Source organism: Clinocottus analis, unplaced genomic scaffold, assembly GCF_023055335.1.
Source record: "Clinocottus analis isolate CAN_PGR_092001 unplaced genomic scaffold, fCliAna1.0.p SCAF_20, whole genome shotgun sequence".
NCBI classification, from domain to species: Eukaryota; Metazoa; Chordata; class Actinopteri; order Perciformes; family Cottidae; genus Clinocottus; species Clinocottus analis.
Genome location: NW_027175932.1, coordinates 11,041,210 through 11,064,468, shown reverse-complemented (window position 1 = coordinate 11,064,468; position 23,259 = coordinate 11,041,210). Strand labels below are relative to the sequence as shown.

Sequence of the window (23,259 nt, the reverse complement as noted above, 5' to 3'; positions counted from 1 at the left end):
AGAACGCAACAACATAACGTTTAAAATGACTTCATGGATGTTCCTGACGTTCATCCCACAGCACCAGTGAGGAGATGCCACCACAGATGCTGGTAAGTGCTGGCTTTTGTTACCGCACGATGGAGAGACACATAAAGCAGTCCTAATGGACATTTAACACCCTCAAACCCATAAACTCCTATGAACACCTTGTGCTTCCTGTAAAATCTGCAGGAACTGACACACACACAGAGAGACCCAGGATACTTTTACAGATGTCGCATGGATTATATTGTTTGCATGTCAGCTTTTGTAAAGTTGTAACTTGAATTATTCATATTTGTTATATCCATGCTGATTCTGCAGCACTTATAACAAGATGATAGTAATGGTTGTGGTACCATTACTATCTGCTGTGTGCTGTACAACCGATTTCTATTAATGCAAGTATACCCTGTGTCATTGGCAAACGTTGGCTGATTCAATAATGATCATAGTTTGATTTAATATGTAAATAACCTATTAAATATTTAACTACTCTCGTGGATGTGAGCAGGGTGTTTAGAAAGGTTAATGTGCACAATCCTCAAAGAAAGGACGGGCTGGAAGGGAAGACAGAGGACAGGAAAAACAAACAGAAAGTGGGTGTTATGTGTGATTTTAAGTCTATTTTAGAAAGCAGTCTGGGGAAACATGTCTTTTGTATTGAGCTGTTTTCTTGTTCCTCGGATTACTTTGGTATTCTGAGGAGCGGCGGCTCAATATCCTGCTCCTGTCGCAGAAGGAAAAGCAACTATTATCTCAACCAACACAAAGTTTACAGAAAGCTGAGGGGTCTTTAAGGTATTGAACTTTCTTCTTTGTCAATTCCTATTTGCTGTTTCCATCTTTGCATTCAGTGCCGAGATTCGGGCTATGGAAGCTTTAATACACGCGCTTGTGCGGCTTTATTAGTATTCCTCCAGCGATGGACATGAGAGCGATCAGGAGTCGCTGGGGAAGGATGAGGAGAGCCAGTGACAGTGAAGGTAACGGTGCCGTGGCCTCTGAGCAAGACAGCTCATGTTCATTATTGTTGACGGAGGACGTGTGTGTCCACTGTTGCATGATGCAGTACGTTAACGACATACTTGTGTGTGTGTGTGTGTGTGTGTGTGTGTGTGACATCTTGGTACAATAACAGCAATAATGTTTAGCGAAGAGAGAAGACCTCATACACATGTAACGAGAGAGAAATAGAGGAAGAGAGACTGCGTGTGTCTGTGTGTGTCTGTGTGTGTGTGTGTGTGCGTGTGCGTGCCTGTGTCTTTCTGACCCATGATGCATTTAAAGACTGAAATATGCCGTTAACGTCATTGACACCTACCTGTACAGGGAAAACAAATGAAGGACTCTTTGGTCAGAAATGTTAGTGGTTTGTTGTTTTGTCTGATTAATATTGCTCATACTTTTCCTCCATTATACCACTGAGGTCTCTGTATTGATGTACTCTGTTTTCTATTCATGATTGTTGAATCACAGTTCTGTTAATAAAACAGCGGTTGAAGGAAAGTATTTCAAGGTAGAGAGAAACATTTTGCTGCAACTGATTTAAGAGACATGAGACATGTCCATACAAACAAATCAACTCAGTTCTCCAGCGCTTTAGAGCGTCTTGGCACTAATTGTTTTGGTTTTACAGCCTGCGATCACATTTTCTTATTCATTCTCATCGGCATCATTTCCACATGCAGCAGGCATTATGAGGAAAACAGTTTTAATACACCACCTGTACACGACTACCACAGCCAAGCAGAAGACGAGGTCAGTGACTAGCTGGTGAACAATTTATCAAAAGTTTTTGGGGAGCCAAAACTGAGCGATTACGTTTCCCAGGTGGCCGAGAACACGACTCCAAATGAAAACTGATGCCGTCTTCTCAAGGTGTAAATAAGCCCGTCAACTTTATCAGGTAAATACGTCAGTATTTTATTTACAGCTGGTTGCGTTGCCCCCAAGTGGCCAAAAAGAATCAATCAACAATTACATATACAATTTAAAATGAGTTTGCACTTTCAGCACATAAGGAACATCATTTTCACATTAGTGTCCACAGCATGACATGTGAACATGAAGTTCTTTAACTGGGCATAGATCAGCTCTGCAAAGTGTGACAATAATATCACACATTCAAGGATTTATTCATTGACATAAAAAAAGAAAAACATACATTTTGGCCTAAAGGTTTACGCCATGAACTGTTTTTTTCAGCCTGTGCCTTGCAGGGCTGCTATGTGTATGTCATGTGCATACACAGGTCAATATGTGGTACCTGTGGTCAATGTTTATACCACGTACCGTACTGTACTATGTTTTTATAGCTCTGCAAATGATGACTGGTCACACATTTCCTCTTTAGGACTAAGTGTAATTTACACCGCAATAAAAGAGGAGAAAACACTGTTAGCATCGGGCGTGCTATAGCCCAGGGGATGAAGCATTTTCTCTTGACAATCCAGGTAGAAGTGACTTTTGGCCAAACTCAGTTCCATTCCCAGAAAAGACCCATGTGGCCTTGATTGAGACCACATTGGTGGACATCTTAGTTTTGTACGTCGTCAGTTTGTGTTGTTTCTTTCTCCAACGCGTTAACATCTGTGAGATGCACCTCTTTTTCCAGCTTTTCCCTCTTTCATCTACTCTTCTGACTTCAGCCCGTCTGTCTCCATCTTTGCTTCCTCACTTGGGGGAGTGAACTCAACAGCGGTCTCTGTCAGGGATTTGAGCTGTAGCGTTTCCCCGCTGTCATTTGAGGAGCTGAGTCTGCCAAGTTGGGGGAGCTGGACTATTCTGTGAACCTCCCCTCCATCCTCCAGTTCTGTTGCGAACCTTATCCAAACTTTGGAAGTTTTAGCAAGGCCGGGATGGTTCTCGGTGGGTTTTGATGTGGTTTGATGGTCAATTTCCTTTAAAACTTCTACAGTCTGCGTTTGTGTTTCTCGCTCCGGCGTACGAAACTGTCGTTTGAGGAGGACGATGACGGCAACGATGAAGAAATACGAGCAGCCACTTAGACAACTGATCATACCCAGGAAGATGGTCCTGAAAGTAGAGACAAAAGGTGGACTACATCTGTATTGCTGTGGTGTCTAACGTGGTGGAGAAACACTTTGAGCACATTTCTATTTTCACATTTAATGTTCAAGGCGTACCTGTACATATTAGAGTCATAAATGCGACATACTCCTCTTGCCCCGCACTTCTTGATTGACCACTTCAGGCAAGTTAAATCAATCATCGCTCCGAAATACACGGGTGCAGGAAGTCCACCTACAGGCAAGGCGTCACATATCAATTATTGTGCTGTTACAATATTGCATTGGGGAGAATCATAGTTTTGGACCTATCAGAAACTATTTCGATTGGAAGATGGTTCAGCAAAACAAGAAGTAATGAAGCTTACCAAGAGCCCGAGTTGCTAAGGCTTGGATACCCAGCGCAAGGGATTTGAGATCTGGAGAGATGCATCTGTAATTACAAATCAACGCTGCAAATGTTGCTACCACAAGGAGTTAAAGACATTTTGCTGATCATTAGATGAGAAGATAGACCACTTTCATGTCGTCATAATAAAGCTAAATATGTAGGTTGCTATCGATCGTACAGACATGAGAGTGAATGTCACCTATTCCTAAAGAATCCAAGATAGGCCAATTCAGAAATGTTGAACACTTAGTTTAAAATGCATATGACTGACTGGTGACATTAAGTATTTCATTTAATTAACCTTATGAAAATGATTTTTAACTCAAGACCCGCTTAGATTCAGATCTTGCAAATGATGAACATCATACAGCGCAAACATTCCCAGTTATCATGAGTTTCTTCTCGGGCGCACAGACCGTATGATGACCATGTAGCCAGGTGTAGCTCCCAGGGAGTTGATGAAGGAGCTGAGAACAGATACGGCCATGTAGGAGGTGAAACTGCGGCCGCAGTCCTTGGCATGAGGACACTGGCCCAGCCTCACCGACGTGCTGCTGCCTGCTGGGTAGGAGGCGGACACACAGCTGCAGTTGAGAAAGACCTGGGAAAGAGAGAGAGAGAGAGCGAGAGAGAGAGAGAGAGAGAGAGAGAGAGAGAGAGAGAGAGGGAGAGAGGGAGAGAGGGAGAGAGAGAGAGAGAGAGAGAGAGAGAGAGAGACAGAGAGAGAGAGGAGAGAGAGAGAGAGAGACTAAAGATCATGCTTTAATGTGTTTAATCACACCTGTAATTACATACAACATTCTGATTTGAGGGACCTTAATATCGTAGGTAACTCACTGTGATTCAAGTAAATGTCTATATTGTTTTATTTAATTGTATTGTATTCTAATTCAAATGTTCTGTGTGTTTCTTTGGAAGGAGGGTTTGATGGTTACAAAGTATCGCTAGGTTTAGGTCTAATCTAGGTCTAATCTAGGTCTAATCTAACATCTCAAAGGATTTTTAAGGGCGATGATTTAGAAAGTCTTCCAAAGAATTCCTGCGGGGTTTCTATCTCTGTCAACACTGTGTTTGTGCATCCACGTGTGCAGTCCTACTGTGTTCTTGCCGTATCCACTGGAGCTGAGGCAGCCAGCCATACACGGAGAGATGTAGGTGATGCCGCTGTCCGAGCAGACAGGGTCCCACTCCTCTGCTGAACACGAGCAGTCTCTGTTACACTCGGAGAAGAGCATGTCTCTGTCGGATGATATACTCTGCGTCCTGCAGGGCAAAGAGGGTTTGTATTGTAGATAAAATGGAGGTTATTGTATTCTGAGGCTGTAAAAAGAGTTCATCTGGTAGGTTATCATCCTGAGCGCTGACCCGTTGTATGAGATGGTGAGCCCAGCCATGGGAATGTTATCACACTTGGTTCCAAACTGCAGCAGGAGGAGGAGGTATGCCATGAAGGATGTGGCAAAAGAGAGCTGCGCTCCTGACACCAAGCTCAGCTTGTACCTCTTCATCATCAGCCCTCCCAGGAAGATCCCCACTGCCACCGCTGGCAGGTTCAACATACCTAGAAGAAAAACACAAGGGGGTCTGGACACTGGGAGCAGCCTTTTATGGGAAGTCGCTCACTATCTGACACCCGTTTGAACCGAAACTACATTTCACTCATTAATGTTTTGGAAAAATACTCTTATTAGCTTTCTTGCTGATAGCTGCATGAGGAGACTCATACCGCGCTCATGCCTGTACGCTTAGGAAGCTACAGCCTGGGGACAGGTATCTTATGTTAGCATAAAGACTGGAAGCAGAAAACCTTCAAAAGGTAAATAAAAAAGGCCTGACAGCACCTCTGAAGCTCACTGGTTAACATCTTGTTTATGCAAACATTACAACGTACGCTACCTGCATCTGTTTACAGTCTTTATGCTAACTGTTTACAGTCTTTATGCTCACTGTTTACAGTCTTTATGCTAACTGGTTCTTGCCTCACGCTCCACATTTAGCCTTGAGACAGGCTGACTGTTAGCGAAACCATAACCAATAAAATGGCCTCTTGCTCAATTCATTACTTTCTTGGTCGGCTCAAGGAGGCTAATGTTGTTGTTGTGCACCTTGCATTTGTGAGTCAATCTGCTGACTTCATTACCTTGTTCTCTTTACTGTTATACTACATTTTAGTATTTACCATTATCCCAAAAATCTAATTAATATGTTTTACCAATGAGGAAGTTTGCTCTGGATGCAGACTGTCCAAACTGTTGTTCCATGTATTTGGCTTTAAAGGTGAACAGGCCGATGAAGGAGTTGAACTTCAGGATGCTCCCACAAAGGAGCAGGAAGTAGGCAGGAGTTCCCAACAGCCGCTTCAGTGAGGGAACAAAACCTGTGGAAGGACATCCAGTAAAAATAGGCTGCAAGCAATGCCTGTAAACCTGCACACATGCTGTCATTTAATAAAGTACTAAATCTGTACATTTAGCTGGAAATGCAATGCTGTGTCATCAATGTTCTGTTATGACTCAACCTTTAGCGATGTCAGTCAGCTTGAGGTTGTGATTGTTGTTGGCAACATCTTCTGTCCCATCGAGAGCGGGAGATGGCTGGCCCTTGTCTCCATCCTGATGGGGCAGCGAGCGGGGCAGGAACCAGAAGGGAACGCTGGAGAGGAGGAGGAGGACGGAGGACACCATGAAGCCCATCCACCAGGCGCCCACCCAGCGGGCATCTTTCGGGGTGATGTGCACACTTTCTTGATGCCGGAAAAGAATATTTGAGTGAGGAGCAGGAAAGTTGATGTGTGTTTAATTTTCCATTTTATTTGGAATTTCATCCTGTCACTTCTTTTGTAACCAAAGTGGATATCAGATTTAAATTTGTGAAGGGATTAGACACTCTTTTAGCGACACTTAGCTGGACTGATTGAGTTGTGGGTGACAAATAAATTATTGATTTGACTTTTTACAACTGTGAGTATGTGTGATGATACATACGTCTTAAAAAACAGATGCATTACTCTTACCGATATCAACATATCCAATGTCAACGTATAGTTTGGCACAATAGGAGCCCAGGAGGAAACCAAACATGGGGCCCAGGAGAGTGATGGTCTGGAGACAAGCTGCAACGCACAAACTAATCAGCAAATTGACATTTTGTACAACGCGGTCTGGAAAAACAGAATTTTAAGAGAACTGCATTGGGACGAGATATGGTAAGAGTTAAGAAGACCAGGACCTTCTTTCTATGAGTATGAGTGTTTTATGGAATACGTCAACCTTCGGATATGAAAAGCGAAGCCAAAGAAACCTCCATTCTCTCTAATGGCCATGAGGGTAGACTCCTGTTTGCAAATAAACATTTGATTGGATGGAAGTCTGTTACAAAATGACTTCTCACTTGATTTATGACCTCATTGTAAATAAGACTTTGTGGTGTCGGCCTCAAGTCTTCTTCAACACAGCGTGATATTCTTTTTGTGAACTATTGTTGCATTAACAGAAGAATAGACAATAAAGCAGAGGATGCTTTAGGGTGAGGCTACCTTGTAATTGACAGGAGTTGTCTGTTTTTTTCTTACAACTTTAACCCTCCTACAGTGTTTTCAGTGAATAAAAGTAAAGTTTAACATTAACAAAAAGTCTTATTCAGCATTCAGTTGTCCTTAGGTCCACCCTGTTGTGTCACTTTTGGTTGCAAAAAAACAAGATGGCCAAAATGAAGAACGGAAAGGTTCAAAAACATAATCCACAAACCCATGGGTGGTGTCACAGTAGCTACGTCCTTTGAACCCTACTAAATGAGCAAAGACATCTTACCGATGTAGAAGGGGGAATTCTCCGCTCTCGCGAAGTCGTCGATGTAAGAGATGCCCAGAGGTGTGACCGGGGTTTCTCCGATCCCTCGCAGAGCGTTCCCCATGAACACATAGATCCACATGTTGGATCCAGACTCTCTCACACAGGCTTCATAAAGACACACACAACACGACAGCATGGTATTGATTTTGTTGCAAAGTTTGGATAAACAGCCATTTTTATGCACACAGATTATTGAACCTTCTAATTGTGATATTTTAACAACATGTAAATTATAGTTCAAATCACCACGTGTGAATGTCTGTCTGTCTGTGTGTGTGTGTGTGTGTGTGTGTGCACCATTCACAGATTTGATTGATAATTTTGTTTGTAAAAGAAGACTTTGGTGCATGTGTATCAAAAGCCTCCTCCCATTCACAAGTAAATGAGAAAATAAAGTCTCATACCAGATGTATGAATACAATGTGGTGCTGATTCAATGTCAGTGTAATAGGATGCGGCCTGAAGCTTGCGTAGCGCTGCATTGTATGTGACGTCCACATTGTGTTTCTTTCTAAATACATCTTATCAGAGTGGCCGAACATTTTCTGAGCGTATGACGTGTTATTGTGTGAGAAGAAGAAGAAGAATGGGACCGTGCCTAACAGAATACCAACAATTAATTATAGTTCCACAATAGAAGAACTGACGGATACGTAAACAGATATGTGACCAAGCTGAATTTATTACCATTAATATTACAAATATCTGCCTTTTTTCTGCCTTTTTTCTGTCTCTTTTCCAGCTTTCAGCTCCTGTTGGCTTCGCTCTGCAGTCCACACACAGAGCCACTGGACGCAGCCGCTACAGTATGTGTAGTTTGTAGACAGCACGGGAGGTGAGCGGCTTCGAAGGTCAGACCAGGATCAGTGCATTCCAGGAATGGTTGAAAGAGAGCCAGCGCTTTTGCACCAGGTTTCATGTTAACAGTCTCTTTACATAAGCTATCGGATGAGGTCTATTTTGTGTATGTTTTTGTTCAAGTAGTGCACATTGTACAGGTAAAGTCAGGTATTTGACTTTTGTATTTATTGACAAGAATATTTAGCCACGCTGACGACATTTTATTCAAAACTACAGATGTCAACTTCATGGTGGAACAAAGAAAACAAGTCAGAGGATCACCAAAGTCTAATCAGCTGATGTAAACGTTTTTATCAACTATAGTTAATGTAGGTAAAAGATTTGTTCATAATGACAACAACATTGAGTGTTCCAACAAAGTAGTGGAACTTATAAGAAATACGCGTCGACCACATTCAAGTTTGTTTAAAAAAAAAAAGCAGCAGTTTTTTTTAGAGCCAGGCGTCGCAGTTGCTCACAACTACCTGCACGCCCCAGGGCATGATGGGAGATGCCTGTCGCCTGATGGACGAGCTTATTTGCTCTTAGATTTCACAACATACAACACATTTTGTCGAAAATACTAATTTTCTGTGTAGTTGTAATACACTTGCTCAATTGTTGGCTTAGTCACATATTGTGCAATGAAGGTTTCATCTAAAAACATATATTGTGTGATAATTAAGCTAATTTATACAACACTTATCAAAAAGAGCAGCAAAGTGTTTCACGGGCAGACATTTAAAAGATATTATATAATACAATGTCAGATACGCGCACATGTCAACATAAATATATACTTTTAAACCATTTGGATGGAGTTCAGGTACCCTGAGGTGTTTACTCACACCTCAGGGTACCTGAACACCCCCCCATCTCCCCGTCGCTCCCTCCCTCCCCCCCAGGTACAGCCCACATTCTTACTTTTATTGTCTTTTGTTGGCTCCATCTGAATTTCCGGTACTTCTGTTTTCAGTGGATCCACACAGGCGGCGATGTTCACACTGTCATTCTGGAAAACCTGAACGATTGTGTTGTACTTGTAGCTGTGAAAAGCACAATGGGTCATTAAAAGAAATCATTTGGAGCTCTTCTAAAAGTCGGGCGCTTGTTGGCGTTCACCTTCCCATGAAGAAGTGTGTCAGGCCGGTGAGGAAGGCCCCGACAGCCATGAGGAAACAGCCCACAGCAATGAGTCTGGGCCGATGTAGCTTGGCCCCAAAATGGCTGACCACAGCAAGGAACAACAAGTTGCCTACCTCGAAGGAAGAGAACCCAAGAGAAGACAGGAAGAAGATATTTAGACATTGGGATAATCATCAGCTGTGAAGTCAAACACAAGAAGTGGAAGCAAGACCTCATCCGATGCACAAAGGTTGAAGGTCAAATCAAAAGATAGACGGTACCCATCTCAAAACTGCCATCGATGAGTCCAACGTGTGTGCTGGAGAGGTCGAATCGTCGCTCAATCTGAGTGATGGTGCTCTTCATGTAGGTTCCTGTCAGAGCCTTTGAGAAGCAGGCGAAGGACAGCGCCATAATAAACAACTAGAAAACAAGGGAAAACAAAAGTCACCAAAACGTCAAACTGTATAGTTTAAATGAAAGGCTTTCTGTAATTATCTGACACGTCATGCTTTATCATCTACGATTAAATACAAAACTATCAACGACATGCCGCAGCAGCAACATGTTTCAAGTTGCCGTTTGATGCATTGTTCTATAAATGCTGATTATAGCCACTTTAACGACAATCTTCCAACTAAAAAAGCACGGCTGTTTCTTCCCCCTCCGTTGCAGCCTCCACAGCCTTTGGTTTTCAGTCTCTGTGTGTGGGAACCCTGGGGTCCTTTATTTCTGAATTAATTCCCATCTGTCATTTTCGTGCTCGAAAACGTTAATTAGAGCTCAAATGAAGAACAGAGCTAAGGAACCACGGGGAGGTGGGGAAGGGGGGGACAATTTGAAAAGTCTTGGACAGGATTGTAGAAGAGATGTGTTTTGGGAAGATTGCGCCATCACCTTTGCATATGCTGATGTTGTGCTGCAATCAGGCAAGGCTGAGCTCTGGACTGATACTGAAGGGTTTGACAAACGTTGATATGCTGATGTAGAGCAGAAATGTCAATGCCGAGGTTTTTGAAAACAACATAAAAGCATCTCTTAGGTTGATTCTACCTACTTTGGAGCAAAGCAAAAGTTCAATTGACCAAGAACTGATGTACTGATGATGTGCGACTCACAATTTTAGCATTTGTCCATCTATCCGTTATCTACACGCTTTTATTGAAGTTTGACCTCTTGCTGTGAAGGGGCAGTGCTAACACCGGCTCCACTTCTCTGCTTTTAACTTCATGTGTTAATCTAGTAGTGCATCAAGGACGGGCAGGATTATAAGCAACCAGCCGAGGAGAGATTACGGATGGCTTCAGTACTTTGAGAGTGGAGATGCCAGGGCGTTTTCTGCTGTCCTGATCGGCCTCACACAGAGCCTGCTGGCTGGTCATCTTGTCTCCGTTCTCTGCCGCTTCCTCCATCTTACACTCAACGTTTGTGTGGCGGTTAGTCCACCTGCCCTCAGTCCACTGCCAGAAAAGCAGACATATACTGTGGATAGACAATAAAAGAAAGGTCAGGCTTAAGATAAGTACACTTAACATGACTGAATTTACTACTTAATACTATACTTATGAGAGTCATAAAATGTGTAACAGCTTATATTACCCCTGGTGTGAAAAGCGAATGGCAGATTTACTTAAACAGTTCAACATCTTGGAGAATTAACTTATTCATTTACTCAGCAAGAAATATGGAGCCGGGCAGCCTGTTAGCCTTCATCTGTTAATATGAGAGTGGGTATTAATCCTGAATATAATTCTGCGTTCCATTCAAACTGGGCAGAGTTATCGAGTTCCCAGTTTCAACTGGAGCGCAGCCTAAAGTGGGAAAGTTGGACGACCCCACCAACCATGACCTCAAAATCTAAGATGGCTGCTCCGCACAACAGTAGAAGAAAATGATGGAGTGTATGCGGTTTACCAGCATGTTTTGTGTTTCATTCAGTCGGTCATAGGTTGTTATCAACTGGTGTTGCTAACAGCTAAAGTGTAAAGTGCCTTGACTACCTTTTAAAGCGCTTTACAAATAAATTGCATTATAATTCTTATTATTATTAATAATAACAATCTACTGGCAGGAGCAAACCCCTCTAGGTTTTCTGACTTGTACAGGAATGCAGGAAACTCTGGTGTGACGTCTTTCCTAGTCCCGCCTCCCAATTGGGAGTCATGGCACACAACTCATACATTCTTCATATTTAGAGGCATTAATAATACATGTCATATTAAATGACATCAAACAAAAGTTCATTTTCATAAAATATAATGGATTTTTACACAGAATTGGCAGTTGTTTACTTACAGTAATGATCAGCTTTGCATAAACATAGTTTACCAAGATTTTCTTACATCAATAATCCACCCCATAATAATGTATCAAAGCATACAATGTTGAGTGACTCAAGAAGCTCAGAGTCTCACTGAGCATAAAACATGTCTGATGACCGTTGCGATGTTTCAAAAAGACACCTTTCAACAAATCAGGATCGACTCATGAGTGTGATGGTGCTGCAGAGCAAAGCTAATCCAACCTCACCTCGTCTGAATTTGTAGAGTGAGAGAAAACTGAGCAACTCTTCTGGTTACCTGTGGAAACTCCACCGGCGAGGTTTCTCCTCCGCACGATCCTCTCGGCTCAGTTACCGTCCCTTCAGGTTGACTCCATGTCAGAGGAAAAAGGTTTCTGGTGACATCTCATTTGTTTGAGTTGAAACATGACAAAGTCAACACAATTAACCAGTTCAACTGTTTTCCCCTTAACTCAGAGTTTCTTAACTCTGAGAGAAGCCCAACTATCAGGTTTGATCCACTCTGAGAGCAAGCCCTGATCAGAGGAATTACAATGTTGCTAGAAAAACACAAAATTCCTTCAAGGCAACTGAGAAAAGTCTACAAAATACCCAGTGCATCGCAAGGTCTCTCTTCTGCTGCTCCTCTCACGCAGCCATGTCTCTCCTCCTGAGGAAAGCCTGCTCTCCCTGAGCTCCTATTCTCCTCTGCGAGGGCAGTGCAGTTACTTGGAACCGGCAGGACAAAAGGCCTCACACATTTTTATTCCACACACAAGCCAGCCAGTCCAGGAGGGGGACAGCAACAAGAGGACAGGGAGGGGAGGTAGAGGGGAGACGGATTAGTAAATCCAAAATAAAGTTTGGATTATTTTTTTTCTCAAGGAAAAGTGTCAGAGTTGTTGCTTCAAACAGGAATTAAAAAAGTTGTGTATGAATGTATTTTTCAAAGTATTTGCCTTTCATACTTTACATCTACAGATGACACTCAATACATGTAACGTCAGACACCTGAACCTGATAACGACACCAACTAGTTCTTTAGATGTGCTGTATTGTTGAGGGGGTTCAGGCAGCAGGTCACTCATCAGCTTTGGCCCTGTACAAATTCCAAAGATTAAGATTAAGAGCCTTTACATTCCTGCACAGCAAAGAAATGTTTGCCACTTTCCCGTTCTGGAGGATTATTCTTTTGAGCATGAAATATTTTCCCCCTCTATCTAGTTTTAGGTGCATTCAGACAGGAAGTGTGTGAATGCATAATTGTGCCTTAGATTATAACTAAACAATTTGGTAGAAAATACTTTCTAACATTTAATTCTGCATGACAAATTTCCCATCTGACTGCTTTAGTTTGGTAATAGAAGCAGTGGGAACAACTAAAGCAGAGTCATTGCAGGACCTTGCAGAAGGTATTTTGTTGTAAAGAGCGCAGCCTGCTGGTGAGACCAGACGCTGCACACAGGAGCCACAAAACATTGAGAAAAACAAGATGCAGTGAATTAAGATATAACATATTTAATTAAAAAGGTGCCAACTATTACAATCCAGTACAGCATTTTTTTTTGGGAGTATTGGTTTAAGGAATAAATTACCATACAAAATTGAACAGTTACAATATTTCATATGTGGAAAGCCAAAAAAACAAAAATGTAATAACAACCTTTAACCTAAAGCAATCCAGACTGAAGGGTCGATGCACACGTGCATTAAAATGAGGTCCAGAGTCATCTGGCTGAAAGCAAATTCACAGTAAAGTTATGAGGACAGTCTGTCGCCACATCCTGTCCTTGTGGTGTCGTGTACTTTGAACCATCTCTTTCGGTCAAAGAGAACAAACTACATTGATTTTTTTTGTTGAGAAATTGTGGAACACCGAGTAACTGTAAAAATTCGTTGAAATTTAACAAAATGTCCTAGTTTGCTGCCAGTTAAGAAGATTAGGACATGGGGGTTATAATATATTAGGTATCTTCAATGCTTAGGTTCAAGGAAAGACAAAAATCAAAGAAAAAACCCCAGGAAAAATACATTTTAAAAACTAAATACATGGAATATAAAAACATATCTACATAGAGGCGATGATACATTCCCATTGAACTACAAGAGTTCCACCTACTTTTAGTCCACTGTCAAACTATAGTGTACTTTCTGACAACACGAGTGAGTGATATGAACGTTCACGACCTTATGGACTCGTGCATAATGTGATGTAACAAGAAGTGTGTGTAAAGTCAGAGCTGAGAGCTATCCAAGCATGTCAAAAGTCACTGCCGGCCCCTCTACTGCTCTTCACATTTGAAGCCAACACCAGCAAGGTAGCCGACTGCACAGCCAACAGATCTGCATGTATTTAGTTCTCAGACTTACAATAAGTATTATTGTTTGGCCACTATTATCAGAGACTATTCCTTTCGTCACACAGTCTGCTCTCTGGCAGTGAATCAGCCTGCAGCAGTCACAGACCAACTACAGCATCTCATAATTTGGTATGGGGCTTTACTTGCAACAAAAATAGTCGCCCATTGAGAAGTCAAATCTGTAACAGTTATAGCAGCTATAGTCACAAATGGACATTTTTACTTAATAAACATTTTAAATCACTGAAAAAACAGACAATGTGTCATGTCACCGAGTGATGTAGTACATTTACTGGAAACATACATCACTTTGAATGCTGTGGAACTTGACTTTGTATTCAAATATAAATGATTGACACGAGCTCAAAAGCCAATCAGTTCCCCTGACATCATACTAAAATGTTTCATACGTGAACGGCATGTGCTCCCATTGTGTTTACCTGACTATTAAAAACAACCTCTAAAAATGACCATTGAAAACATCCCGTCTTGGTGCAGATGTGGCTCGATGAGATTGTTGATCGTATTAAAACTAAGCAAAGAGTCCTTGAACTTTGAAACGAACAAACTGCGACTGATGTTTACGACTATCAGTTTAAAAGAAGAAAAAAAAAAAAAGAACAAATCCCCAAAACAATAAAATCCCTAAAATTAAAAATTAAAAAGTGTACTACTTGAAGGCCAAAGAGTGCCAACACTGTACCATTACCACATTCGGTCCACTATCGATGCAGCACAGTACTTCACAATGGAAATCTGTCATTTGGCTGCATTGTACAATAGTGTTGGTCCTCAAACACCTTAAATAGTGCTCTCATTGCCTGCGTCTTTTTTCTTGATGACAATGTTTGCGTGTCCGTTGCCCACAGAGTCAACCTCCACTCCATTTTCTTTGGTCTGATTCCTCAGCGCTGACTTCTTCTGTTTCTTGACAATTCTGAAGTAGAGGCCTCCCCAGAGCAGGTTGGCCAGGCAGTAGAGTCCCGTGATCAACCCCAGGAACGTCATTCTGCAAAGTAACAAACATTGGTAAAGTTATCAAAATAAACTATTTTGTAGAATTAAGTGTAGTTTAAAATAATAAAAAAAACAGTAGTTGAAGTGAAATACTGATTCCTTTGTTTGGCACGCGTGATAAAACGTTACACCTTCAAAATATTACTTCAGATGAATTGTAGTGGTACAGCCGGTACGTAATATTGGATGAAATTTAAACTAGATGAACATTTTTGTTAAATGTTCATCTCAGGAATGTTATGGCGAAGGTATGCCATCCAGCAAAGTCTGGTTTAACTGTACCTGAACTTATCAGCATCATAGAGTCTGCATGCTCCCCGGCCTCCACAATGCTTGGTGCCCCACTTCAAGCAGGTTCGGTCAATCAGTGCTCCGAAATATATTGGAGGTGGTATTCCACCTGAAAACAAGGAGTCACATCAGCTTACACATAAAGAGCCAATAATGCAACACGTGCATGGTCCCGATGACCTTTGACGTGATGATTTTACAAAGTAGTCACAGTATTTGATACTTACCCAAAGTTCTCACTATCAGTGTCTGCATACCCAAAGCCAGTGACTTCAGGTCTTTCTGTATGGACCTAGAAAATAAGCCCAAACAACCACATCAGACCTCTGCATTTTAGCTTTACTGTGGGAAATATTACACATTGTTTTTCTCAGTGTGAGGCAGGCCACACAAATCAATAAAGCACTGCAAGGCATTGTTTTACCAAGCCATAAAAAGATGTGAGCAGAGCTCCTTTAGCCGACCTGAGCAGTACGATGTATCCCGGCGTGCCCCCACAGGCAGAGATGAACGACCCCAAGACGGACAAAGCCATGTAGATTTTGAATATGTGATCACAGTTGCTCCTCCTGGGACACTGGCCCAGAACTGTGGACATGTTCATGCCTGGAGTCATCATCTCTCCAGCGCAGGTGCAGTTATGAAACGTCTAAAAGAACCAGAAGACAGACGTGTACAACTACCTTTGGGATGTACATAGGTTGCTCCTGCACAATATATACACACACAACTTCGGCAATTAAGCAGAGGAATGATAAAGAAACTTCACATTTTCATTTTAATCTTGGAGAACATAAGTGGTTGTCCTACCATTTCCTTGCCGGTGCCGGTGGAGGTCTGGCAGCCAGCCAGGCAGGGCGAGGCATACGTTATTCCGTTGTAGGCGCATACTGGGTCCCATTGCTTCACTGAGCAGGAGCAGCCCGTGTTGCAATCTGCCAGCAAGGTCTGCGGGTTGTAGGACACCTGATAATCCCTGGTGCACAGAGATCCGCGAGTAGGGGGTTTAGTCCAGAGAGACGGAAATGAGTTTCCTTGGAGATTATTATTTCTCCAAGTTTATTCAGCGTGCGTTTCTTAGATAAACACTGGGGGAAATAAAGTGCAGTAACACAAAAAAGTGAAGGGAAAACTGGTTCGCATGCCACTCACCCTTGATAGGACACAGTGAGGCCTGCCACCTCGGCCTTGTCACAGTAGATGAAGATCTGAATGAAAAGCAGACATAAGGACCCGAGCGAGGCAGCGATGGACACCCTGGCTGCTCCGATGACACCCAGCTTGAAACGCTTCAGTATAAGACCTCCGGCGAGGATTCCCAAAGCTACTGCCGGCAGGTTCAGTATACCTGGATGGATGAGTGAATTAAATCAATGAACTTGTTTAAGATGACAAATTTACAGCAAAGGAAAGGTGATTCTCAATGAACAGAGATCCTAGCGTCCCGTCCACAGCCCTGAACCACCACCAGGCATGTTCCAAACGAGTCCATTTGAGATGTAATAATTTGTTATTTAACATTAAATTACATGAACGGATACTTTTTCTTTCATACAATTGAACAGTCTGTCAGTTTCTTCAAGAAGGCATTCTTACTACAACTAGCAAGATGTACGTTTCAGCCAACTGTATCAATCTCTATTTAACGTTAACAATGTATACTATACATTAACAATGTGTACTCTTCGCTATCTAAAGGTATACTCCAAGCCATCTCAATGCATACTATACATTAACAATGTGTACTCTTTGCAACTGATGCACTTAACACTTTTCAGGCGTTATGGCTGCTACACAATCTTTCTGCGTACAGAACAATGCCAAAGTAACAGTCAGCTGTCCGTGCTTTTACACAGTCATGAAAAGCTAATCATAGCATTGGGGGCTAGTTTACAGACACACACAAAAGGAAGCCCACAGTGGGCTACTTGGTGCGTACGTGTTAAGTCAACTATCTCTCACAATCACACTTCCCTTGAACAACATCATTGTTTAAGTTGCCTTTGGGCCCCAGTGTAGTGAAGACTGAATGGCTCAGTTATTGCTCTGTACCTATGAGTAAAATGGCCTTGGAGGCCGATTGCCCGAAGACTTGCTCCATATACTTTGGCTTGAAGGTGATCATGCCAATGAAGCCGTTGACGGAAACTAGGTGCGTAAGGATCATCATCGTGAAGATGCTGTTCTTGAAGAGTCTCCTCAGGGACGGACCGAAATCTGGTGGGGAACAAAGAGAAAATGCAGGATTAAACTAAAGCAGTGGCATTGTGGCAATTAGTCAATTGTTAAAATGCATGAAGTCAATACATTTAGTGGCCTAAGTCTTTGCACACAAAATGGCAGCCATTTTGAGGTGGCAACGTTTTCAAATGTCATATAGCTACTCATGTCTATTCAAAACCCAATGCAAACGGTGTTACAGAACTATTTAGTAATTTTACACACCTTCAAGGTTCATTACGCAACGTGTTCTTTGGTTTGACCTTTCTCTTCTCAATCCACGCATAACAAAAAATGTTTTTGTGCATCAAATCCATTTCTAATCGTTTCAAATAATGATGTACAAAAAGTGGACACTTGTATATGTTGTAATGAACTCAGGCATGACTGCCCTCAAACTTAGATAACAGTTTCATTCAAGTGTCATTCAACTCTGATCGCATGAGGCATAGTCGCTGCATTTAAAGTGTTCAGGGTTACAGATCTGGGCTCTGGTTTGTCTGGGCTTTACCTGGTAAATTATTAAACGCATCCACCCTAAAACCTTTTTTTGCATTGACGCATCTCTTGGCGTTTTAGATCGAAGAAGTAATTTTGGGCTTTTATTGTTCTGCTGCTCGTAGATAAAAGCTGAGGAACAAGACATAAGAATGAAGGAATAAGTCATTAAAAACATGTTTGTCAAGTAATACGAGATGACCTGTCCTTAAATTACTGTTTTTTTCTGTCAACATTACCTCAGGCTAGAAAAAAAAACTAAGCATTCTGCTTCATAGCAGTTTGAACTGATGCAAAAGCGTGGACGGTACCTTGAGCCATCTCCTGGAACGAAACTGGCTTCTCCTCCTGATCCTGGTTTTCGTCTGTGAGGAAATTCTCCTGCTCTGCCATCGTAGAGAGCTCTGTGCCTGTACTCTGGCTCTGCTCTTGCCCCTGCTTGGGCATTGACTTGGGCAGGAACCAGAAAGGGATACTGGACAGCAGGATCACAGTGCCAGTCACTATGAAGCCCAGCCACCAGGCACCCACCCAGCGGGTGTCCCTATGGTTGATGGTGACACTGTCTGGGAGCAGAAGACAAGCAAAGACATAAGATTAGGAAGTGGTAGAGGAATTTTAATGGCAACTCTTAGATGTGTTGTAATCATTTTAATGACAGGCGAGGAAGGGTTTATAGTTTTGCTGAAGGGCATTTTAATGCTAGATTTTGAATAAGAAGTTATGTGTCTTAGGGCGGCACACAGCCAATACATCAAGAGAACTGACTTAATGGTTTAGAGCTAATGTGTGACACATAAGAAGAGAAAGATTCACTTTATTAATCCCCTTGGAGAAATTCTTCTCCGCATTTAACCCATAGTTGATTAAGGAGCAGTGGATACCTTGTGGTAACGGGACAACCACTCATCCCCCTGAGCTACAGCCGCCCCAACACACATAATCTTGAGGTCCCATACCTAAATCCACGGATCCGACGTCCACGTAGATCTTAGCAAGGTAGGACCCGAGCATGAACCCAAACATGGGTCCCAAGATTCCCACTGTGTGGATGCAGGCTAGGGAATAGAGGAAGACATGTGATGTACTGTAGTACTGTCAGAGCAACCAAGTGTTATCCAAAGTATATAGGACAGGCACACAGAAAAACAACAAAATAGCACTCGCTGTTGTTCGTTTAGTCCATGCAAAGTGAGATATAAATAAAGTAGCTGAGCCTTTGAGAGCTCAAAGTGACAGCTGTGGTGCAGTGGAAAATGCCATGAGGTGACGAGTAACTAACCCAAATAGAAAGGAGTGTTCTCTTCTTTGGAGAAGTCGTCGAGGTAGGACACACCCAGCGGCATGATGGGAGTCTCTCCAATTCCACGCAGCATGTTTCCCAAGAAGACATAGATCCACAGAGACGAGCCAGCAGCCTTCTCACAAGCTGAGGGACAAACGGTAGAAATGACACGGGACGTGATATTGCCAACCGTTTCTTCTGCAAATGACTTTACGTCTCATCTGTGCGTTCTGCTCGTTACCTTTTATTGCCTCTAAATCAGGCGTCTCATCCGCCTCAGCCAGGCTGTGGTTGGACATGCAGGCCAGGATGCCCTCGGTGCTGTTGAAGTTTGCACTGTGAGATACACTGGTCTCATACTTGTACCTGGGGGGGAAATGAGAATAGTTACACCGCTATCTTCTCCAAAAGGATGATATGGAAATTACAGGGCTTATAAAACATTCCTGTGCGAGTTCAATGAACTGCAAGTCGATTAAAGAATTTGCCCCCAATACCGCACGAGATCAAGTAAGCCGTGTTACATTATTTATTAATATTCTGACTGCGTTTTGTCGGACACCCCGAAACAGTTAATCCCACCATGTGCACATTAGAATTAATACAATAAGGTGTCATTTTCTGATATGCTATTCCTCTTGCATAACAGCAGTTAATTGATTCTTCCCTTTGTGGTGAAATTAAACACTAAGATTCCACAGCGGTTCTGCCTCCAAAAACCATATAATGGCGTGCATCAGTAATGTATAATATGAAGATTAAGAAAACTGTACTAACAGTCCCTGGAAGAAGTGAGGCAGGGCTATGAGGTAACATCCAGCAGCCATGATCACACAGCCGATCGCTATCAGCCTGGGACGATGGAGCTTAGCGCCAAAGTAGCTCACAAAGGCTACTACCAACAGGTTACCTGGGGAGGAAAAGAATTAAAATAAGTTGAATAACTTCTGCATATCACACGCAAAGTCACAACAGTTTGCCGTCCTGGCTCCTCGATGCTGGAATGAGCTCGTCATTGACATCAAGCGAACAGAAAGTCTCTACATCTTGCGCCGCAAACTAAAAACGCATCTTTTTCGACGATACCTTGAATAAAGAAAAGTGGTACTTTAGTAGCACTTGCACCAACTTTCTTGAAGAAATTGTTCTTTTCTGATCCTTGTTCAGAGTTTGTAGTCATGGTTGAACTGATTGCAAGGATAAAAGCATGAGCTAAATGCAACGTAGACTTGATGAGACTCCATCAATAGCACTCTGTCTGTATGATCATTGACAAGCTATAGTCAGCAGGCGGTAGCTTAGCATGAAGACTGGAAACAAGGGGACATTTAGCCTCTCACGCCCACTAATTAACAGGTGACATCCAATTTTCTTAAAAAAAGAAGCAAACCACACCAAATATTTGGGTTTTAAAGAAAGCTGCACGCACCCATTTCGAAGCTGCCATCTATGACCCCGATGAGGGAGCTGGGGATGTCAAAGCGTCTCTCGATCTGGGTGATGGAGCTCTTCATATAGGCGCCACCAAAGGCTTTGGAAAAGTATACAGATGCCAAAGAGACCAGGAAGAGCTGGAAACACAAAAAGCAAGTTGGGTGAAACTGCCAGTCTCTAACACAACAGTTGGGGGACAATTGAATTTATTAGATTGAGTGACTCGTCAGTGAAACTGCGTGTTGGCACCTGTTGTAAAGGGACTAATTATCTCGCCTCAAAGACTACAGTGAGGGGATTAATCTACTTTTTTTGCAGCTCTACAATGCAATGAAAGGTTTTTGAATGAGGGATTATTGCATTACAAAAGGACAAAAGGATGTGATTGTACCTTTGACAGATGTTAAGGGAAAGGTGAACACCGTATCAACACATGATGGATTAGAGTCACACACAAACAACTAACAGACATTTAAAGACCTTCATGACTTAACTCTGGAAAACAAACAAATTGCATTACAGAAAAACAGGACACTACAGAGGCAATATTACACTTGTCACAGTGTCAAATTGATACAAAGGTTTGTGTTCTAGACATTTTAATTTTAGAAAAATCTTAAATATGTCTTAAGTCTTGTCAGAGAGATTGTAAAATGAGATTCATATTGTGCTGCAGGTCAGACAATATTATGTAAATATGTGTGTAGAGCAGATAAAGAGTCACAATTAAAGACATTTGTTCCAGATCACCATGCAATAAATCTGAATTGAATTGCTACTGTCCAATTTATTATATGATCAGTCCGTTATCAGGAAGCATGTAATTAACTGTGCAGCCATTGAATCAATAACAAACAGCTCTTGCATGCGATGGTAACAGGTCACTGCAACCTTGTTTTTCTGCCAAAAAAAAAAAAAATGCACGTTCCTGACTATAAGCATGATCTCTATGCTAAGCTAACACTCCTTTACACTCATTGACAAAAGAAAACACTTTGCATGGGGCCAGTCTCATTTAGTCTCACAGGCCTAGATGTTATCTAGTCAAGAGAATTTGGGATTTATTTTACTGCTTCTTCAGGGTTATTGCTCTAACAGATAATGACACAGAAATGACATGCCAAGATAAATACATAGAGATAAGGTAAAAACCATTTCACAATAATATTTTAAAACTTTAGCACAACCACATTTGTGTAAATAACCGTGCATATATATGGTCATGGCCATACATGAAGCAATGAGCTATACTATGACACTTTGTACAAAAGGGGACACATTACTGACCTTGAGGTTGGAGCAGAAAGCCTCACGTGTTTTTTTGGACTCTACACTCATGATGCTGCTGTGTGCTCAACAGAGACAAAGAAGCAGAAAAACCCTGCAACAAAAAGGACCTGCGGACAGACGCCAAGGTTAGGAGCGCCTCAGTTTGGGGCAAATAAAGTTATGTCATCCGATTTGAGCAAATAGATTTTCTTCAAAATATCCCACATATTTTTTCAGCTACTTCAATCCCAATGACTTCTAAAAGAGTTTCTATAACTGTTACATCTTATTAGACAATGTAGTGCCAAAAACCTGTCAAACTGACTGGTGTATACACATTTAGAAGTAGCAGGTTACCAAATCACAATCAGTTTCCTTAACACATGACAAACAATTAACCAGTAGTTTACACTTAAACACCCCTGTACAATATGTTCAGTGCATCTTACTGAAAGCTGCAGTGCAGAATTAGAAGTGAAAAAAAACAGAAAAAGTATTTACCTGAGAGGCAGCAGTGGTCCTATGAGGGATGGGATGGATGTGGCAAAATTAGCTGAAGACTCAATGTACCTGGTAGGACTTTGTGCTTAAAGCAGGAGTCTTATCTCAAACAAAGTATAACACCTGTAATCAGTAACCAAACCACTTGCTGATCACGTCAATAAAAAGTTCTCCAACCCCTTCAGCAATCACTCACACACACACACACACACACACACACACACACACACACACACAACAAACCACAAACGTGACTGCCCCTGCTGGGTAAGGTCCAGTAGGATGCAGGTCTGATCGACACCGGAAGGTTCAGGGGTTCACCAAATGCAAACACACATTCACACACACATCCTCCTCTGTGAACATCATAAGCCTTCCAAGTATCACAGCACAACAAACAGCAGCATGAAGAGAAACAAAAGCTTATTTTACAAGCCTGCTGCTTCTGTTGCTTTGCTGTTTTCAAAAGACTGAAATGCTTTTCTCTCTCCTGGAGAAATTCAGCTTTTGTAAGGCTGGGTGTTTCCTCGGCCTGATCAAAGTCTTCCTGTCCTATTGATAGCTCCTAACAATGGCATTCTCTCAGTGTCCTAATGGCTGAGCACATCACCTTATGAGATGTGTTCAATAGACTATGTGATACATTCAATGAATACACTTATAGGTTTTAAATTCAACACGCCTGTCAGCGTTCGGCTGTTATTTTGTGTGTTGTTGCTGCACTCACTGCCTTTTACATTACCTCTCACCTGCTCACTCTGCTACAGTCACCTAGTAGCTCATTCATTGCACCTGGTCACACTCACCTCATCAGCGTTTTCTGTTCACCTGGTGGTCACAGGT

The 23,259-nt window shown here is 42.1% G+C and overlaps 2 protein-coding genes across 4 annotated transcripts; both read right to left on the bottom strand.

Annotated features, from left to right (window-relative positions):
- Positions 1-1,948: 1,948 nt before the first annotated feature.
- LOC137791531 (solute carrier organic anion transporter family member 1C1-like) lies at positions 1,949-12,217 on the bottom strand. 3 transcript variants are annotated; one of them, XM_068586543.1, is made up of 15 exons: positions 11,790-12,217; positions 10,571-10,742; positions 9,542-9,683; positions 9,258-9,390; positions 9,060-9,181; positions 7,254-7,400; positions 6,458-6,556; positions 5,963-6,187; positions 5,657-5,821; positions 4,810-5,005; positions 4,542-4,707; positions 3,861-4,045; positions 3,422-3,486; positions 3,171-3,288; positions 1,949-3,060 (listed from the first exon to the last, which is right to left on the bottom strand). In XM_068586543.1, exons 2-15 carry the CDS (start codon positions 10,670-10,672, stop codon positions 2,655-2,657), a joined length of 2,271 nt encoding a protein of 756 aa, XP_068442644.1. In that variant the 5' UTR covers positions 10,673-10,742; positions 11,790-12,217; the 3' UTR covers positions 1,949-2,654. The 3 variants fall into 3 exon arrangements, with proteins under 3 accessions (XP_068442644.1, XP_068442643.1, XP_068442645.1); XM_068586542.1 differs by having other exon boundaries at positions 11,840-12,217; XM_068586544.1 differs by lacking the exons at positions 10,571-10,742; positions 11,790-12,217 and having other exon boundaries at positions 9,258-9,394; positions 9,542-9,637.
- An 862-nt stretch (positions 12,218-13,079) lies between these two features.
- On the bottom strand, positions 13,080-22,556 carry LOC137791622 (solute carrier organic anion transporter family member 1C1-like). Its single transcript, XM_068586708.1, has 15 exons — positions 22,417-22,556; positions 21,934-22,043; positions 20,642-20,783; positions 19,990-20,122; positions 19,454-19,578; positions 19,210-19,356; positions 18,887-18,985; positions 18,239-18,493; positions 17,262-17,426; positions 16,362-16,557; positions 16,020-16,185; positions 15,674-15,858; positions 15,437-15,501; positions 15,201-15,318; positions 13,080-14,910 (listed from the first exon to the last, which is right to left on the bottom strand). Exons 2-15 carry the CDS (start codon positions 21,982-21,984, stop codon positions 14,703-14,705), a joined length of 2,055 nt encoding a protein of 684 aa, XP_068442809.1. The 5' UTR covers positions 21,985-22,043; positions 22,417-22,556; the 3' UTR covers positions 13,080-14,702.
- Between the last annotated feature and the right edge of the window lie 703 nt (positions 22,557-23,259).

Excerpts from the sequence above, each read along its gene's own strand:
- LOC137791531 (XM_068586543.1), bottom strand. The coding sequence starts at position 10,672 with ATGGAGGAAGCGGCAGAGAACGGAGACAAGATGACCAGCCAGCAGGCT. Across the intron at positions 9,391-9,541 it reads CGATGGCAGTTTTGAGATGG|GCAACTTGTTGTTCCTTGCT; the intron begins GTACCGTCTATC and ends CCTTCGAGGTAG. Across the intron at positions 9,182-9,257 it reads ACACACTTCTTCATGGGAAG|CTACAAGTACAACACAATCG; the intron begins GTGAACGCCAAC and ends TGCTTTTCACAG.
- LOC137791622 (XM_068586708.1), bottom strand. The coding sequence starts at position 21,984 with ATGAGTGTAGAGTCCAAAAAAACACGTGAGGCTTTCTGCTCCAACCTC. Across the intron at positions 20,123-20,641 it reads AGATGGCAGCTTCGAAATGG|GTAACCTGTTGGTAGTAGCC; the intron begins GTGCGTGCAGCT and ends TTTCCTCCCCAG. Across the intron at positions 18,986-19,209 it reads GAACACTCCTTTCTATTTGG|CCTGCATCCACACAGTGGGA; the intron begins GTTAGTTACTCG and ends TCTATTCCCTAG.